Source organism: Halichoerus grypus, chromosome 5, assembly GCF_964656455.1.
Source record: "Halichoerus grypus chromosome 5, mHalGry1.hap1.1, whole genome shotgun sequence".
NCBI classification, from domain to species: domain Eukaryota; kingdom Metazoa; phylum Chordata; class Mammalia; order Carnivora; family Phocidae; genus Halichoerus; species Halichoerus grypus.
In genome coordinates this window covers 41,138,958-41,154,111 of record NC_135716.1, presented here as the reverse complement: position 1 = coordinate 41,154,111, position 15,154 = coordinate 41,138,958, and the positions used below count along the sequence as shown (strand labels likewise).

Sequence of the window (15,154 nt, the reverse complement as noted above, 5' to 3'; positions counted from 1 at the left end):
AAGTCATTTTGCTCTTCTGTAAAAGGTGATACAAAGATATACACTTAAAGAAATAAAGACAAACATTTTACAATATTTTTACTTTAGAAGAACGTCATATCCATTCATTTGGCTCTATGCCCAAAGGGCCTGAACTCATGACACCAAAATCAAGAGTTGCACGTTCTACCAACTGAGCCAGCCAGGTGCCCCTAAAAATTTTTCCTTCCACGTTGCAGTGAGTGTAGTTTCTATCTTCAAATGGTTAAGTGAACTACTTTTGGTACTAAAATACTTTAAATCATTGTATTATTGATTTATTTGAATATTTTTTTAATTTATAAAGAAATCGTTCAGTGAAATAAAATTTTTTAAAAAGATTGTATTTGTTTATTTGAAAGAGTGAGCAAAAGCACATGTGAGCTGGGGGTGGGGGGGAGAGGAAGAGGAAAAGAATCCCAAGCAGACTCCCTGCTGAGCACAGAGCCAGATTTGGGGGGGGGGGGGGGCTTGATCTCATGACCCTGAGATCATGACCTGAGCCAAAACCAAGAGTTGGATGCTTAACCCACTGAGCCACCCAGGTGCCCCTCAGTGAAATAAATTTTAATAAACATATCCATATTGGGGTGCCTGGGTGGCTCAGTGGGTTAAGCGTCTGCCTTCAGCTCGGGTCATGATCCCAGTGGGATCAAGCCCCACGTCGGGTTCCCTGCTCAGCGGGGAGTCTGCTTCTCCCTCTCCCTCTGTCTGCTGCTCCCCCTGCTTGTGCTCTCTGTCAAATAAATAAAATCTTAAAAATAAATAAATAAACATATCCATACTGGAATTTAAAACATCACAGAAAGAAATGGATGGAGCAAATAAACATTTAAGCACTCTTCCAGTAAATATTTTCCTCCAGTTTTTATATACTTTTAAAATTTAAGTTTTTCAATGCTCAAGCAAGTTTAACCAACAATAAAAATTCCCACCACTCTTTTTATAAAAGTAAATAAAATAGATTTTACAGAAACATTTTTGGGTATGTCTCATCGCCTTTAATCACTTCAACATACTGCAAACTAAGATTCAACATGGGTTAAAACTATAAAACAAAGTTTGAATCAGAAGGAAAATATATAAGATGAGGCCAAGAATGAGGTTTATGTGAACAGGGCAGCTAGGGTGCTATAGTGTCATTCAGATTAGTCATAAAACCCGACGTGGATCATATAACACCAGTCAAAAGGACATTTTAAGGTATAAGGACTTTAAATATCCTTTCTAGCAGGTCCCAAACTATTTCAACCAGATCCCCTTTTCGTGAAAACAAGTCACACCAAAAATGTTTCTTCTTGACTTAAGTGTTAAATGTAACCAAACTGGATTTTTGTCAGCTGAAAAAAGATCATCTTCCAACATGGGATCCTATTAAAAATATTCTGCCTGAAAAAAAATCACATCTGATGATTAGATAGCAGGAGCATTATGATAAGCAAAAGTACCAATATGTACAGAAATCTTCAAAGATCTTGGGCACCTGGATGGCTCAGCTGGTTGGGCAACTGACTCTTGGTTTCGGCTCAGGTGGTGATCTTGGGGTTATGGGATCAAGCCCGGCACTGAGCCCCATATCAGGCTCCATGCTTGGCCCAGAGTCTGCTTAAGATTCTCTCCCTTTCCCTCTCCTTCCCCCTTGCCCCTCTCCCCACTTATGTGTGCACTTTCTCTCTAAAATAAATAAAATCTTAAAAAAAAAGACAAATCTTCAAAGATCTCAATCACAATGGGCTTTAAAAGTTAAAACAATTATCATTAACTCATGGAATTATAAACTGGAAGCCAATATTATAGAGAGGCAGAAATACTATAGTCAACATCTGTAAGCAGAGTAGTCTGAAACACACTAAAACTGTAGTCGTCTCTGATACCTTCAAAAGTTGTCCTAACGAGAACATGATATTATTAATTCAACCAATCACAAAGCTATAAAATTCAAGAATCTGTGTATAAGTGACAGGAAAATGAAAATACTAGACATAACCAACCCCAAAGAATTCAGTGGCACATAAAGTAACTACCCAAGGATGCAATCTCATAAAGAAAAAGAGACTTCAGAGAAACCTGTGAAATACAAACCTAAAGAAAGCTATGAAGCACCAAACCATTTTATTGTTGGTTCACTAGTCAAACTGATCTCCCTAAACAACAGGATTAATACAACAGATGAGATCTCTGTGTTCACAGCCAAGATTTATATCAAGAGAAGCTTTTCAACCATACACAAACACACAGAATTTATAAAATAACCATAAATACCTGATCACAGAGAGACTGCAAAATGGATGTGATATATTCAACACACTGTTGGCGAATAACACTGTCTCCAGGAGACCGCACCAAAGCTAACAGATCCTGGAATATTTCTGCATATCTTTCGTCACCTTTAATAGTTCCATTAATTAGATGCAAAATAGCTAATTTACAAGCTTTGTGTGAAGCCAGAGCATCAAGAAGAGCAAGCAACCTGGTGGTTTGGCTAGTATACTGTTTTTCTTTATCTTCTGAAGTGCTGAAATAAAATCAATACATTTAGTAAACAATATACTTAATTTTAGGGCATTATTTAACTAATATTTATTTTTCAACACATATTATGATATACAAATCTTGTATAAAACATTTCATTCCTTGGATATGACGACTTCTCTGGAATTTTACAATTACTATAAAATTTTATAAATTCAGATTTCAGTATCTTTTTTAAATCAGAGTACTTCATAGTTCACCTTTCAAACACCCAAAATCAAGACTTTCAAGGTATCTTGCACATGAAATTGTTTTCTAATTAAAAATAATCTACATATATTCATATACATACATACACGTATATGTATATATGTATATATGTATATGTAATATATATTATCTAAGCATTCTAAACCCTGATTTCCAAATTCTAAGTGAAAAAAATGTATCTGTATCAAGAATAACTTGAGGAAAAAATTTTTAATGCAAAATGAAAATACCTTTGCAAGTCTTCTACAATCAAATCCAACACAGTTCTCATAATCAGAAGTGCAGTTGGTGAGGCAAGGTCACACAATTGAACACAAATACGCCGTAACATGTGTTGAATGGGCTGGCAGGTTGTGCCAGAGAAAGAGCGAACTATTTCTTGGAGCAACTTTGCTTGAACATGAAGGTGCATGCTCCACAATTTTCGGGTGTTGAGTGCCACTGATATATCATGTGGCTCAATAACCTGTTAAAAAAGTATATTGTGTGTGTACGTAGATTTTTTTTAATATTTATTTATAGTCACAAAAACTGTTCAGGAAGAACTGTTATGAAAAGAACATCTTTACTACATGCTTAAAACATTTTTCTATTATACAATTAAACATTCGCTTGAATTCAATGCATCTAGAAAATCTGATTGTTCTCAGGTTAGCAGTCAGTAGAGCAGAGTCCATTGGTGAACCAACCTAGTTAATGGCAAATTCTAACACATGATAAAGGGAAAAAAAGGCTTTAAAAATAACAAAAGTACAAGTATACAGAACAGCATAATAAAATTCACATTAACAAAAATTTATTTAAAATGTTGCCCCCATATTTCTTTAATGACCAACTTGCTTCAGTTTTATCTCACCCTCATCCAGTTATTTTATGTCTTTTTTAGGGGAAGGGGATGAGGGCTGTGGGTTTGTTTGTTTTTTTTAATAACAAAATCACTGGCTTTTTTAAAAGTGTTACTGCAGTCATTTATAAGATGCATGTTATATGGAAGTGATACCTGAGTTGTTTGCATGGGCAATGGTAGAGGCAGCAGCTCTGAAAGTAGTATGAGTCCAGAAAAAAATCCTTCAGGAACCTTCAAGATTGAAGAAAGAACTTCTTTCAACATTAAAGACCAAGTATTATTGGCCAGAGTCTCTTCTGAGATTGTGAGTTTTTCATTAACTCCTTGTGTAAAAGTCAGTAAGATATCAATGATATCATTTTGAATTTTCTGTTCATCACTATCCAAACGACCTGAGAGAGGGATAGAGCACAGGAGCATGTGTAAAGTCACAAGTGCTGAAGGAACACGCATGTCCTTAAACTCAAAGGATCCACCTCTCAGGAGTTCCGTTAACATTGTTTTAAGAAGAGTGAGTGTGCAGCGAGCCATTGAAATAGTAGTAACTCTGTGAAGGGTAGTCCCCATGTTGACATGGAGCCTCCAAGGCTGAGTCAGAATACTGTTCAATTTTTGTAGAACCCGAATAAAGGTGTCCATTCCTTCAGCAGAAAAAAGCTGAATAACGGCAAGATTCCATTTCAGGTCTTTCTGTTGACCTTTATATAGGATAAGGGGAAAAAAAACTAATTACTTATATGTTAATAATTAGTTAAGATTTTTTAATATTTTATTTAATAAATAGCATTTATACTAGGATTTAAGAATAGTTTTTAAAGTATAATAGCCATATTACCTTCAACAGGAGGTGGTGGACATGCCACATTACAGAGAACACGCAAGGCAGTGGTAAGGCCAACTCCTTCCGGGGTCATCAAATTATCAATGTTCTTTAAAAATAAAAATGAACAGAAAGTTTAATTTCTTGGTGCTTGGATATGAATCAAGAAAAAATTCCCAAGAAGGCATTAATTAAAAATATGAGTTTCATGTTAAGTACTTACACCATTTTAAGTTTCTTAAGTAAATTTAAAACATGAATAAAACTAATGAAGTTTTTATAAAGGTTATTTTATAAAATTAATGATTGCCAAGTTCAAGTATATTAAAAAGTACAGATTAAAATGAAAGTAACATACAAAAATGAATGAGACTCCCTGTATTAAGAATTTAAAATAGTTCTTTTTCATATACTCTTTCTATATACCCTCCCTCCCAAAAATGAAGCAATGACTGATTTTACAAAGCCCTGTGGGTACTAAACCTCTTTCAAAACTAAGGAAGCAACAAGGAATGTTTTAGCACTACATAACATACACTTCAAAGCAGATACCACAGGAATCTGGTTGCGATGACCAGTTAGGGCATGGTTAAAGGGAAAAGAAATACAATTGCCTATGTCCTTAGCAGCTGCCCATGCTATGTTTCCTGACAACAAATAAGTTATGTGTAAGTTTCTTTGTTTTTGTAGTTTCCACAGAGCAGCATAGATGGTTTTGAAAAAACTCTGAAGAAGTTTTTTATGAAGAATTTTAAAATGTTACTATTTCAGCTGCTAACCCTCAAAGGGGAAACTTAAAAAGAAAACTAAGAAAATTCCTTTCCCCTATACATTTTTTCTATTTCTTCCTTGCTGCCTTTCCACAATAATTCCACAAATTACATAAAGCAGCATGGAGCACACAGAGAAGTTTCACTCTCAGATCAACTGTTTTTGGTATATCTTGGAATGAGAATCTCTTAACTATAATTAATGGATAAGGATTTACATAAAAATAAAAATTCTTTTAATTACAGCATGTAATTTAAATTTCTAGAGCTAAATTTCTTATTGGTTAAAAACTTTTACCCAAGCATATAATCTTTATTGGACACCTTATACATTCTCCTGACCATGCACAAGTACCCTGAACACATGACCATCTAAATTTATAGGATCTATTGTACTTCCGCCAAATAAAAGACTGACTATATGAGAAACTCTAGATGACATCTGAGGCACAGAGTAAGGAACACAGAAGAATATGATGGCACCACAGGAGGTAAAAGTACTCTTAGGAAAGAGGGAGTAAAAAGAGAAGATAAGGACAGACAAGTCAGTAAAGAAAAATCCAAAGCAGATATACCCAAACAGTACTTGGTTGCTATTTTAATAACACACATTTCAACTCCAAAACCAAGATGTTTTACTTACACACACACACACAAATACACACAGCTCATCTGTTAAATGAAAGAGGAAATAATTCAAGGTCCAATTCTGTCTCTCTAGCTTAAAATTTTTTATGCATCTATGATCACCTTTATTAGTCCTTCTTCCTATACTATACTAACTTTTAAAACTAATTAACAATGCAACAGTTTTAATGAATTTTTAAATTACTAATTACATGAATTTTTCAAATGCACTATTATGATACAGGATTTTCAACTTTTATGAATGTTTTATTTGTAGATGTGACCATCCCAAATTAACAAATTTAGAACTAGTTCCCATTGTAATTATCTAGAATTGACTCTTGTTGATTTTCACCTAAAAATTTTGAAGGAAGTTCTTTTTCACCAAAGTTTAACTGAAACAATTATACGTTAAATTATCAGGGCATTTAACTTTAAAACGCTATTGTAAAGATCATCAAAATGGTAGGTGATATTACTCCAATTTGAGGAAAAAAATAGGGCAGAATTTGGTAGTGGAAAGTAGTACAATACACAGGGTTGTGTGCAAGTGTATTCACATATACACACCATCACACACCCATCTACATACACATACCAATCTGTACCATAAGGCTAGCAAATCAATCAAATACACTTAACAATTACTGTATTATATACATTATATATATATACTGTATTATACATACTGTATATATACACATATTATATACATTAATGCAATATTACTATATTTGGAACCATACAGTTCCATAAAATGAAGGCACTTTAAGGGGTGCCTGGGTGGCTCATTTGGTTAAGCATCTGACTTGGTTTCAGCTCAGGTCACAACCTCAGGGTTGTGAGATGGAGCCCCACACATCAGGCTCCCCGCTCAGTGGGGAGTCTGCTTCTTTCCCTCTCCCCTCCCCTTGCTCATGTGCACACACTCTCGCTCTCTAAAATAAAACAAATAAGGGATGCCTGTGTGGCTCAGTCAGTTAAGTGTCTGCCTTCGGCTTGGGTCATGATCCCAGGGTCCTGGGATCAAGCACCGCATCGGGCTCCTTGCTCAGCGGGGAGCCTGCTTCTCCCTCTGCCTGCTTCTCCCCCTGCTTGTGCTCTCTCTCTCTCTCTCTCTGACAAATGAATAAATTAAAAATCTTAAAAAAAAAATTAAATTAAATTAAAAAATCATCTTTAAAAAAAAAATCAAGGCACTTTTAGGCTTTACTTACCTGTTTAACATATTCAATCAGGTTTGGGATGCAGTTAATTTCAAATCTAAGGTTTTTCAGAGGTTCAAGCCACTTGCCAAGTTCTTAAAAACAAAAAGGTCATTCATAATATAATATTTTAAAATAAAAAGTCTTTATAACAAAGGAAGTAGAGGTATTCTTTTTCAAAGAAGAACATTATCAGATTCATACTGATTTCAATAATCTAAATTTCATACAGGGATAAACTTATGTCTAATTCTCTAAACAAGCCTTAACGTGAAATGTGAATGGGCTACATACAGGCTTAGAAATAAGAAGTGACCATTCTTAGTTACTTGGTTTCTGAAAAACTTAAGTGTTTACATCCTTAAACAGGACCATCAACTTACAACATTAAAAAAAAAATTGTAAAATTGACTGCTTATAAACTAACAAATAATAAAATAGTGTTTATTCACCTAATGCTACCACCACCTCCCACACCCCCCAAAAAGCACGCACAAATGTATTAATTTCTAACAGGGACATTTGCTGAGTGACATCTCTCTTAACATGAATTTTAAATTTTGCCAATTTCCTAATTTGCCTTTATAAAATTAAAAGTAATCACTATCATCCCAAAATAACAACAAACTTTGTTTATAAAACAATCACAAATGAAATATACCATTTCCCACAAGTGAATTCAAAACTCTGCTAGAAAAAAATGAACAAACAAAAAAAGCAGAAACAGATTCATAAGTATATAAAGAACTGGTAGTTGCCAGAGGGGAGGGGTATGGAAGGATGAGCAAAATGGGTGAAGGGGAGTAGGAGTTAAAGGCTTCCAGTTATAGAATGAATAAGTCATGGGGATGAAAGGTACAGCATAGGGAATATAGTCAGTGGTATAATAGCACTGTATGGTGACATGGTAGCTATACTTTGGTGAGCACAGCATAACTGTATAGAATTGTGCAATCATTATGTTGTACATATAGAGTTGTGTAATCCCTATGCTGTACGACTGAAACTAATGTACACTGTGTGTCAATTACACTTCAAAAAAAAAAAACAAAACTGAGTGGAATAACAAAGAAGAAAAAAACTCTCCTAGAAGCTATGCTGTAACATCCATACTTTATCACCAAAACTATTTTAAGAAAAGCATTCTAATGTAATGTAAAAAGTGATATGCCAGTTCCAGACACTTTTTAGGAATGACTAAAGGAAACTGAAAATAGCAGTCATGTCTCTCCTTGGTTCTACAATTCTCCATGAGGATTACACCTATGTACATCTGAGTATTTTTCCTATGTGTTTTTAAATTAATTCTTTCATATATACAGCATATATTGCTCAAGTGGAAGATATAAGGAACAATAATAAAACAAATATGTGTACCCATCACCCAGAATAAGTAGTAAAGCATTAATAATACCTTTGAAGATGTGTGCCCTCCTTTTATAAAGGCACACTACAGGGAAAAAATCTATTTCCTATATGAGAAGTTGAGTTTACTAATCCATACCTTTACTGGTGGTATCACACATAAAATTTAAGATTAAAAAGAAAAAAGTCAGGGGAGCCTGGGTGGCTCAGTCGGTTAAGCGTCCGACTCTTGATTTCAGCTCAGGTCAGGATCTCAGGGTCATGAAATCGAGCCCCTCCTCCAGCTCCATGCTTAGCAGGGAGTCTGCCTAAGATTCTCTCCCTCTTCTTCTGTCCCTCCCCCACCACCCTCCACTTACATGCTCTCTCTCTCAAAAAAAATAAAAGAAAAAGAAAAAAGTCCACACGCTATTTACAATATTTACTCAATGTTATCAAATTTTCTACTTGGTAAGGTCAGAAAGAAACCAAAACAAAACAAAACAAACTGTGATTAGATAACCTTTCAATTTTTCAGGACTGCCCACATAAGGTTTGTCATAAACTTCATTCAACATAGATTTATATACTTTAGAAAATAATGTTCATATTCACCATCCTTCACTTTTGAGGACAGCACATGTATGTTAATTAATGACAAATGGATTTCTAAATTGTACTTAGAATAGTGTTATACTTAGAAATATATATAGAAAACACACACATACACAAACGATACACAAAACTGAACTTTTGAAGGGGTGCTTGGGTGGCTCAGTCGGTTAAGCATCCGACTCCTGATTTCAGCTCAGGTCTTGATCTCAGGGTTGTGAGTTCAAGCCCTGCCTTGGGCTCCATGCTGGGCGTGGAGCCTACTTTAAAAAAAAAAAAAAAATTGGGGGTGCCTGGCTAGCTCAGCCGGTGGAGCATGCAACTCTTAATCTCAGGGTTGTAAATTCGAGCCGCATGTGAGTGTAGAGATTACTTAAAAATAATTTTAAAATCTTAAAACAAAAACAAAAACTGAACATTTTGAGTTCACCTTCAAGCTACTTCCATTTTGATTAGGAACTTCAACTAACCACCAATTACCATGATTTTCCAGGAAAAGGTACTTGTGACAATTTCCTAAAAATCTTTTTAAGAACACCATATAAAATACTTTCATAAAGGGTACTTTCAAGAAGTAACAGAGTATTACTATATATATTATCAAAACATGATAAAGTACTAATTACAGATATTCAAAGGCTTTTTCCTTCACATATCATAAATGCTTAAGTAACTTCAAGTACCATACCTTGCAATTTAGCATTATTTTCATCTGCTTTACAAAGCTTCAAGAGAGATGCTGCATGCTGTTCTAGCATTTGGACATCACTGGAAGACTGAACCACCACCAAAATAAGTATGCATGCATAATTATAAGCTACTGACTTCTTAGACTTGGAATCACTGAAACAAAATAAGGTTTTAAAGTTTTTGGTATGAAAGCAATTTTTCCAGGAACAATTTTAAACATTTTTTTCTATTTGGTTTTAAAGAGACCAAGGAATTTTACAATGAAACATGACTAACTCCCTGAAGACAAGAAATTAGATTTTAAAGTTCACTTCCAACTCACTTGAAAACACTACTTAAAAGTATATAAACAAAGCATATGCATCACAATGGAGAGTGAAATTCTATTAAGAAAGAAGATCAAAAGAACAATGAAATATTAACAAGTATACTTCATCAGCAATGAAAGATTCGGAAGTATACTTCAATGGTCTCCTTTAAAATTTTGTTCACTCTGGATAAGTAGGAATAAGTGTGATGAATCAACCTACTGCCATCATCACTGTCTTCTACCTTAAAACTGCTGAGGTTAAAGCCACTGCCTTTCCTAGTCCCCCCAAAAAAGATCTGTCACTCAAGGAGTCATATCAACACCCTGTTGTGAGGCCAGTTACCTGGATGTCACTGCTTTGTATGACACGAGCCAGGAAGACCATGCTTATCTCCTCAGACACTAAAATCAATCCTCTGCCCTACTGGGCAGCTCTTGAAAACTAGTATCATTCTAAATTCCCTGCTGACATTCAGTCAAAGTACTTCTGAAACCAGAGCACCATAGTCTAAAGGCAAGGGAAAATTCAAGATAGCAAGATAGTCCTCATTACTCTGCAAGTATATATTCTGGTGCCTTAGGATTCCCCTACACACAAATTAGCAAGAGATCTATAGTTGTAATCTTGTAATCTTGTCAATACCACGAGGAAACTGGAAGAAGCTTCTAAAAGATCCATTTTGTTGCTTTACAGACACACCTTATATTTTAGAAATTTCTATCATTCTAATCCTTAATTAACAAATTATGTATTATGTCAAAAAAAATTATAATAATTTTTACTTTCAAACAACACCTTTTAAGAAACTAGCCCTTTACTGATGTAGTTTTCCAGTATAATAGAAAATTTAAGGAGTAAAAAGAAAATTACCCTAAGGCTTCTTTGGAATAGTACTCCATTAGAGTAATAAGACTTTGGAGATTTTTCTCAAGACTGAAAACATGGCCAACAGCTGATCTTCCCACAGGATTGAAGGTAATCAAATAAAGATTGTGAAGGGTTCCCAAAAGATCTGAATGGTCTGTTTCTTCACTGGCTGTGCAACGCTGAAAATGGCTGAACAGTTCTGTGATACACTGCAATGTCTGTGTTGAGTCCTGCAGCCACAAGGCAAATGCATCATCAATAACACCATCAGATTGAAGACCCTCCTCTTCATCTTGATCATAAAGGTGACACAGAGCTCGGATCAACAAATTTGTTGCTTCATATTCCGACATAAAAAAAAGAAGACCCTTCTGTGACTGTGCAAGAAACTTTAAAACATCTTTTGTGGCTTGCAGCACACCAGGGTGGGCACTTGTTACTGGAATTGACAGAAGCAAGGTAACTAACTCCAAGAAGTGATGACTATGAAGATACCTGTAGAAAAATTAATTGATATATATTATGTCAGTGTAAAACATTCTTCATTTATTCAGTATTCACTAGATAGGAGAGGCATAAAAATTTTAATGGCCATAATCCTTATCCTTAGCAATATACTACTTTAACTAAAAACATAATGTGGCAGCAAGTCTTCTCTCCACTGGGTCAAATAAAAGTGGAAATTATGTGATGCTTTTTTCTAGCTAACATTCAACGGATATTTGACATATAACTGTTGGCAAGTATTCTCTTTCCAGAATCAACCTTGACTTTAAATTCTGGGTCTTCTTGGGGTGCCCGGGTGGCTCAGTTGGTTAAGCATCTGCCTTCGGCTCAGGTCATGATCCCAAGGTCCTGGATCGAGCCCTGCATCAGGCTCCCTGCTCAGAGAAGAGCCTGCTTCTCTCTCTCCCTCTGCCTATCTGTGCTCTCTGTGTCTCTGTCAGATAAATAAATTAAATCTTTAATTAATTAATTAATTCCCAGAATTTACCAATTTCTGTAATTAATTAAATTAATTAATTAATTCTGGGAATTAATTCTGGGTCTTCTTTCCAGACCACTCATCAAATGTTCCTTTTTCACCATGGTCCTACTCTATTCATGGTACACCAGTATATCTGAATTAGTGTACCTAGGAAAAATTTAGTACATATACTATAAAAAATATATAGTTTATTCATATTTACTATAGGCAGTATATCTGAATTAGTACCTCTAGAGAAAACAAATTCAAATTATCCATTTTTAGTATTTGAAGAATTAATACTACCATACGTAGCACTTTTATCAAACCCAAGAACCATTTTTTAGCATACATAGTTTTAGTAGAAAAAGTGTGAACTTACTCAAGACCCCAAAACAGACACAAATGCTACTGATACAGAGTATTTTCACTGTCCTAAAAACATTGTGCTCCACGTATTGTTCCTCTCCCTCCCCCTAACCCCGGCAATCACTGATCTTTTTACTGTCTTCATAGTTTTGCCTTTTTCAGAATGTCCTATATTTGGAATCATAGAATATATAACTACCTCTCATATTATTCCTTAAACTCAGACTTCTACTTTAGGATAATAAACACCCCCAGTAACTTCTTGACTATGAAGGCAAACAGAACCCTCAAGAAGACAAAACCCCATAACTACTATGTTCAAAGAGTATCTTTAACCACCTTGTGGAGTGTTCAGAAAATAGTTAACACTGCAGGCCTCAGACTACTTATATTCTTAAGAACACTTCTTACAAGGTGGGCCCCTTGGTTAGCATCTGGGAACTTGGATTTGGGGAGGGTTCCCATCACCCAACTGATAAGAATGCTCACTGTGCCTAAACTGTTTATGCAAACAATATGGTTTACACTGAACACCTGCTTTCCTTCTGGGAGCCTGGGATTCTGTTACACAGTAGATTTTGGGGGCCTATGTGGCTACCCTCCAGTAATAAGCTTGGATGAGCTTCCTCAGTATGCAACATTTCGTACACATTGTCACAATTTCTTGCTGGGGAAATTATGCAGGTCCTATGAGACTCCACTTGAAAAGGACTCTGGAAGCCTCTGAGTGGTTTCCTCAGGTTTCTCCCTATGTACCCTCTTCCTTTGCTGATGGTGCCTTGTATCCTTTTGCTGTAATAAATCATAGTTGTGAGCACAGTGCTCAGTCCTGTGAGTACCACTGGCAAATCCTGAGAGTGATCTTGGAGACTTACACAGAGGACATTAGAGCCTTATCATCACTTCAAACTAATCCTTCCAAAATGCAAAATTACTTGTGCTTTCAAAATTCACTGCCCCTCCTAATTTACCAGTTTCTGTCAATAAAACCCCAGTTCCAATAGTTACCCTAGCTAGAAACCTGAAAACATCTTTAGCTCTTTCTCACTTTCTCTTAGCTATTAGGTCCAGTTGCCAAGTCCCAGTAACTGCTCTTTCACAAACTCTCAATATTAGCACAATTCCCTGTAAGTGCCACTATATTAAGTACTTAACACAATACAAACTAGACTGGCTCATCTACTTAATAACTCCAATTTCTTTTCCATTGCAACACACCTTACAACATACACTCTTAGAATACTACTTTGATCCTATCAAATCTACTACTCCAAAATAGTAAAGATCTTCCCACATTCTAAAAACAAAATCCAGGGATGCCTGGGTGGCTCAGTCAGTTAAGCGTCTGCCTTCGGCTCAGGTCATATCTCAGGGTCCTGGGATCGAGTCCTGCATCAGGCTCTTTGCCTAGCAGGGAGCCTGCTTCTCCCTCTGCCTGCCATTCCCCCTGCTTGTACTCTCTCTCTGTGTCTCTGGAAATAAATAAATAAAATCTTTTACAAAAATAAAAATTAAAAAAAAAAAATAAAGGGGCGCCTGGGTGGCTCAGTCGTTAAGCATCTGCCTTTGGCTTGGGTCATGATACCAGGGTCCTGGGATCGAGCCCTGCATTGGGCTCCCTGCTCGGCAGAAAGCCTGCTTTTCCCTCTCCCACTCCCCCTGCTTGTGTTCCCTATCTCACTGTGTCTCTCTCTCTCTCTGTCAAATAAATAATAAAATATTTTAAAAAATAAAAATTAAAGTAAAAAAATAAAAACAAAATCCAAATTCCTCAGCACAGCATTCAAGGCCCTTTACTTCCTCAAGTCTGATACTTAAATGTACCTTCTCCAGTTATGGAGAAAATCATACTTAATAAGCCTTTAATTACCAGTTTCCCTTCAGTGACTGAGAGCATTACTCCCTTCCTTAGAGTTACTACCCTCCGTTATCCTCAGTGTATGACCTCGCCTCTTACCTTATTAAAAATTAAGTGATCAGTGCAAAGTGCCTTGGCTCCTTTACTGTCTCCATACTACAAATGCATCCATATTTGTACACACATAAGATTTCTTTTCTTCTGTTCAAAGCCAAACCCCTACACTTGTACTCTTGACTTCATCTCCTACCAGACCTTGCTCTAGCATTATCATCTTTTGTTCCTGAAAGAACTCAAACTTAGGCAAGACCTAACAGCTCAGCTAAAAACAGGAATGGACAGGTACAGATTTTAGAATGGACAAGCACCCCATTTTCTGTTAATGCAGTAATGCTCCAAATGAAGGTAAACAATCACAGAAATAAGGAATAACATAATAAAAATGCCATTTTCCCATTAGCTAGCAAATCATTTACAGGCAAAATGCAAAAAAAGTAGCAAAAATTAAAACAAAATTTAAAAATCTACTGTGGGCGCTAATCCTAATAATGGCAAAACTCTACCAACAAATAGATTTAGAAAGGGGCACCTGGCTGGCTCAGTCAGTAGAGCATACGACTCTTGATCTCAGGTTTGCAAGTTGAAGCCCCACATTGAGCATGGAGCCTACTTAAAACAACAACAACAAATAGCATAAATAAGTAGTAACTGAACCTTAAAGATATTAACCAGGTCTGTAAAATTAAATTAGTAAAATATAAGTTTAACTTGCAATGTAAGAGAGATAAAGTACAAATAGATTCACATAGAAAAGCTCTCTCCTTCCTGGGCCATCCTCTTGTATCACACCACCTTCCCAGAAGCAACTCTATAGTTCCTCATTTATTCTTGCTCATAGACATGCTTATCTAAGCACTGTTGTTGACTAACACTATCTTTAACTTACATTGCTATTACTACTTTAAGTGCTAATAAAATATAGCTCTCCCACAGTAGTATACTTTTCAGTTTCACTACTATCTATTTTGAAATACAGAATATCCTTACACAGATATGCACTGCTTACAGACAAAGTTAAAAAAACAAAATCAACCACATAAAATTGCC

At 35.7% G+C, this 15,154-nt stretch overlaps 1 protein-coding gene across 4 annotated transcripts in view; it reads right to left on the bottom strand.

The window, feature by feature from the left end:
- Positions 1 to 15,154, bottom strand: part of VIRMA (vir like m6A methyltransferase associated) — a 61,525-nt gene that overhangs the window by 22,713 nt on the left and 23,658 nt on the right. For all 4 annotated transcript variants that reach the window (XM_078072218.1, XM_078072216.1, XM_078072215.1 and 1 more), the window contains 7 exons: positions 10,857 to 11,348; positions 9,674 to 9,828; positions 7,042 to 7,124; positions 4,443 to 4,536; positions 3,761 to 4,305; positions 2,991 to 3,226; positions 2,281 to 2,533 (listed from right to left, as the gene is read on the bottom strand). In XM_078072218.1, coding sequence (XP_077928344.1) covers positions 2,281 to 2,533; positions 2,991 to 3,226; positions 3,761 to 4,305; positions 4,443 to 4,536; positions 7,042 to 7,124; positions 9,674 to 9,828; positions 10,857 to 11,348 — 1,858 coding nt within the window. The remainder of the gene's footprint in view (positions 1 to 2,280; positions 2,534 to 2,990; positions 3,227 to 3,760; positions 4,306 to 4,442; positions 4,537 to 7,041; positions 7,125 to 9,673; positions 9,829 to 10,856; positions 11,349 to 15,154) is intronic.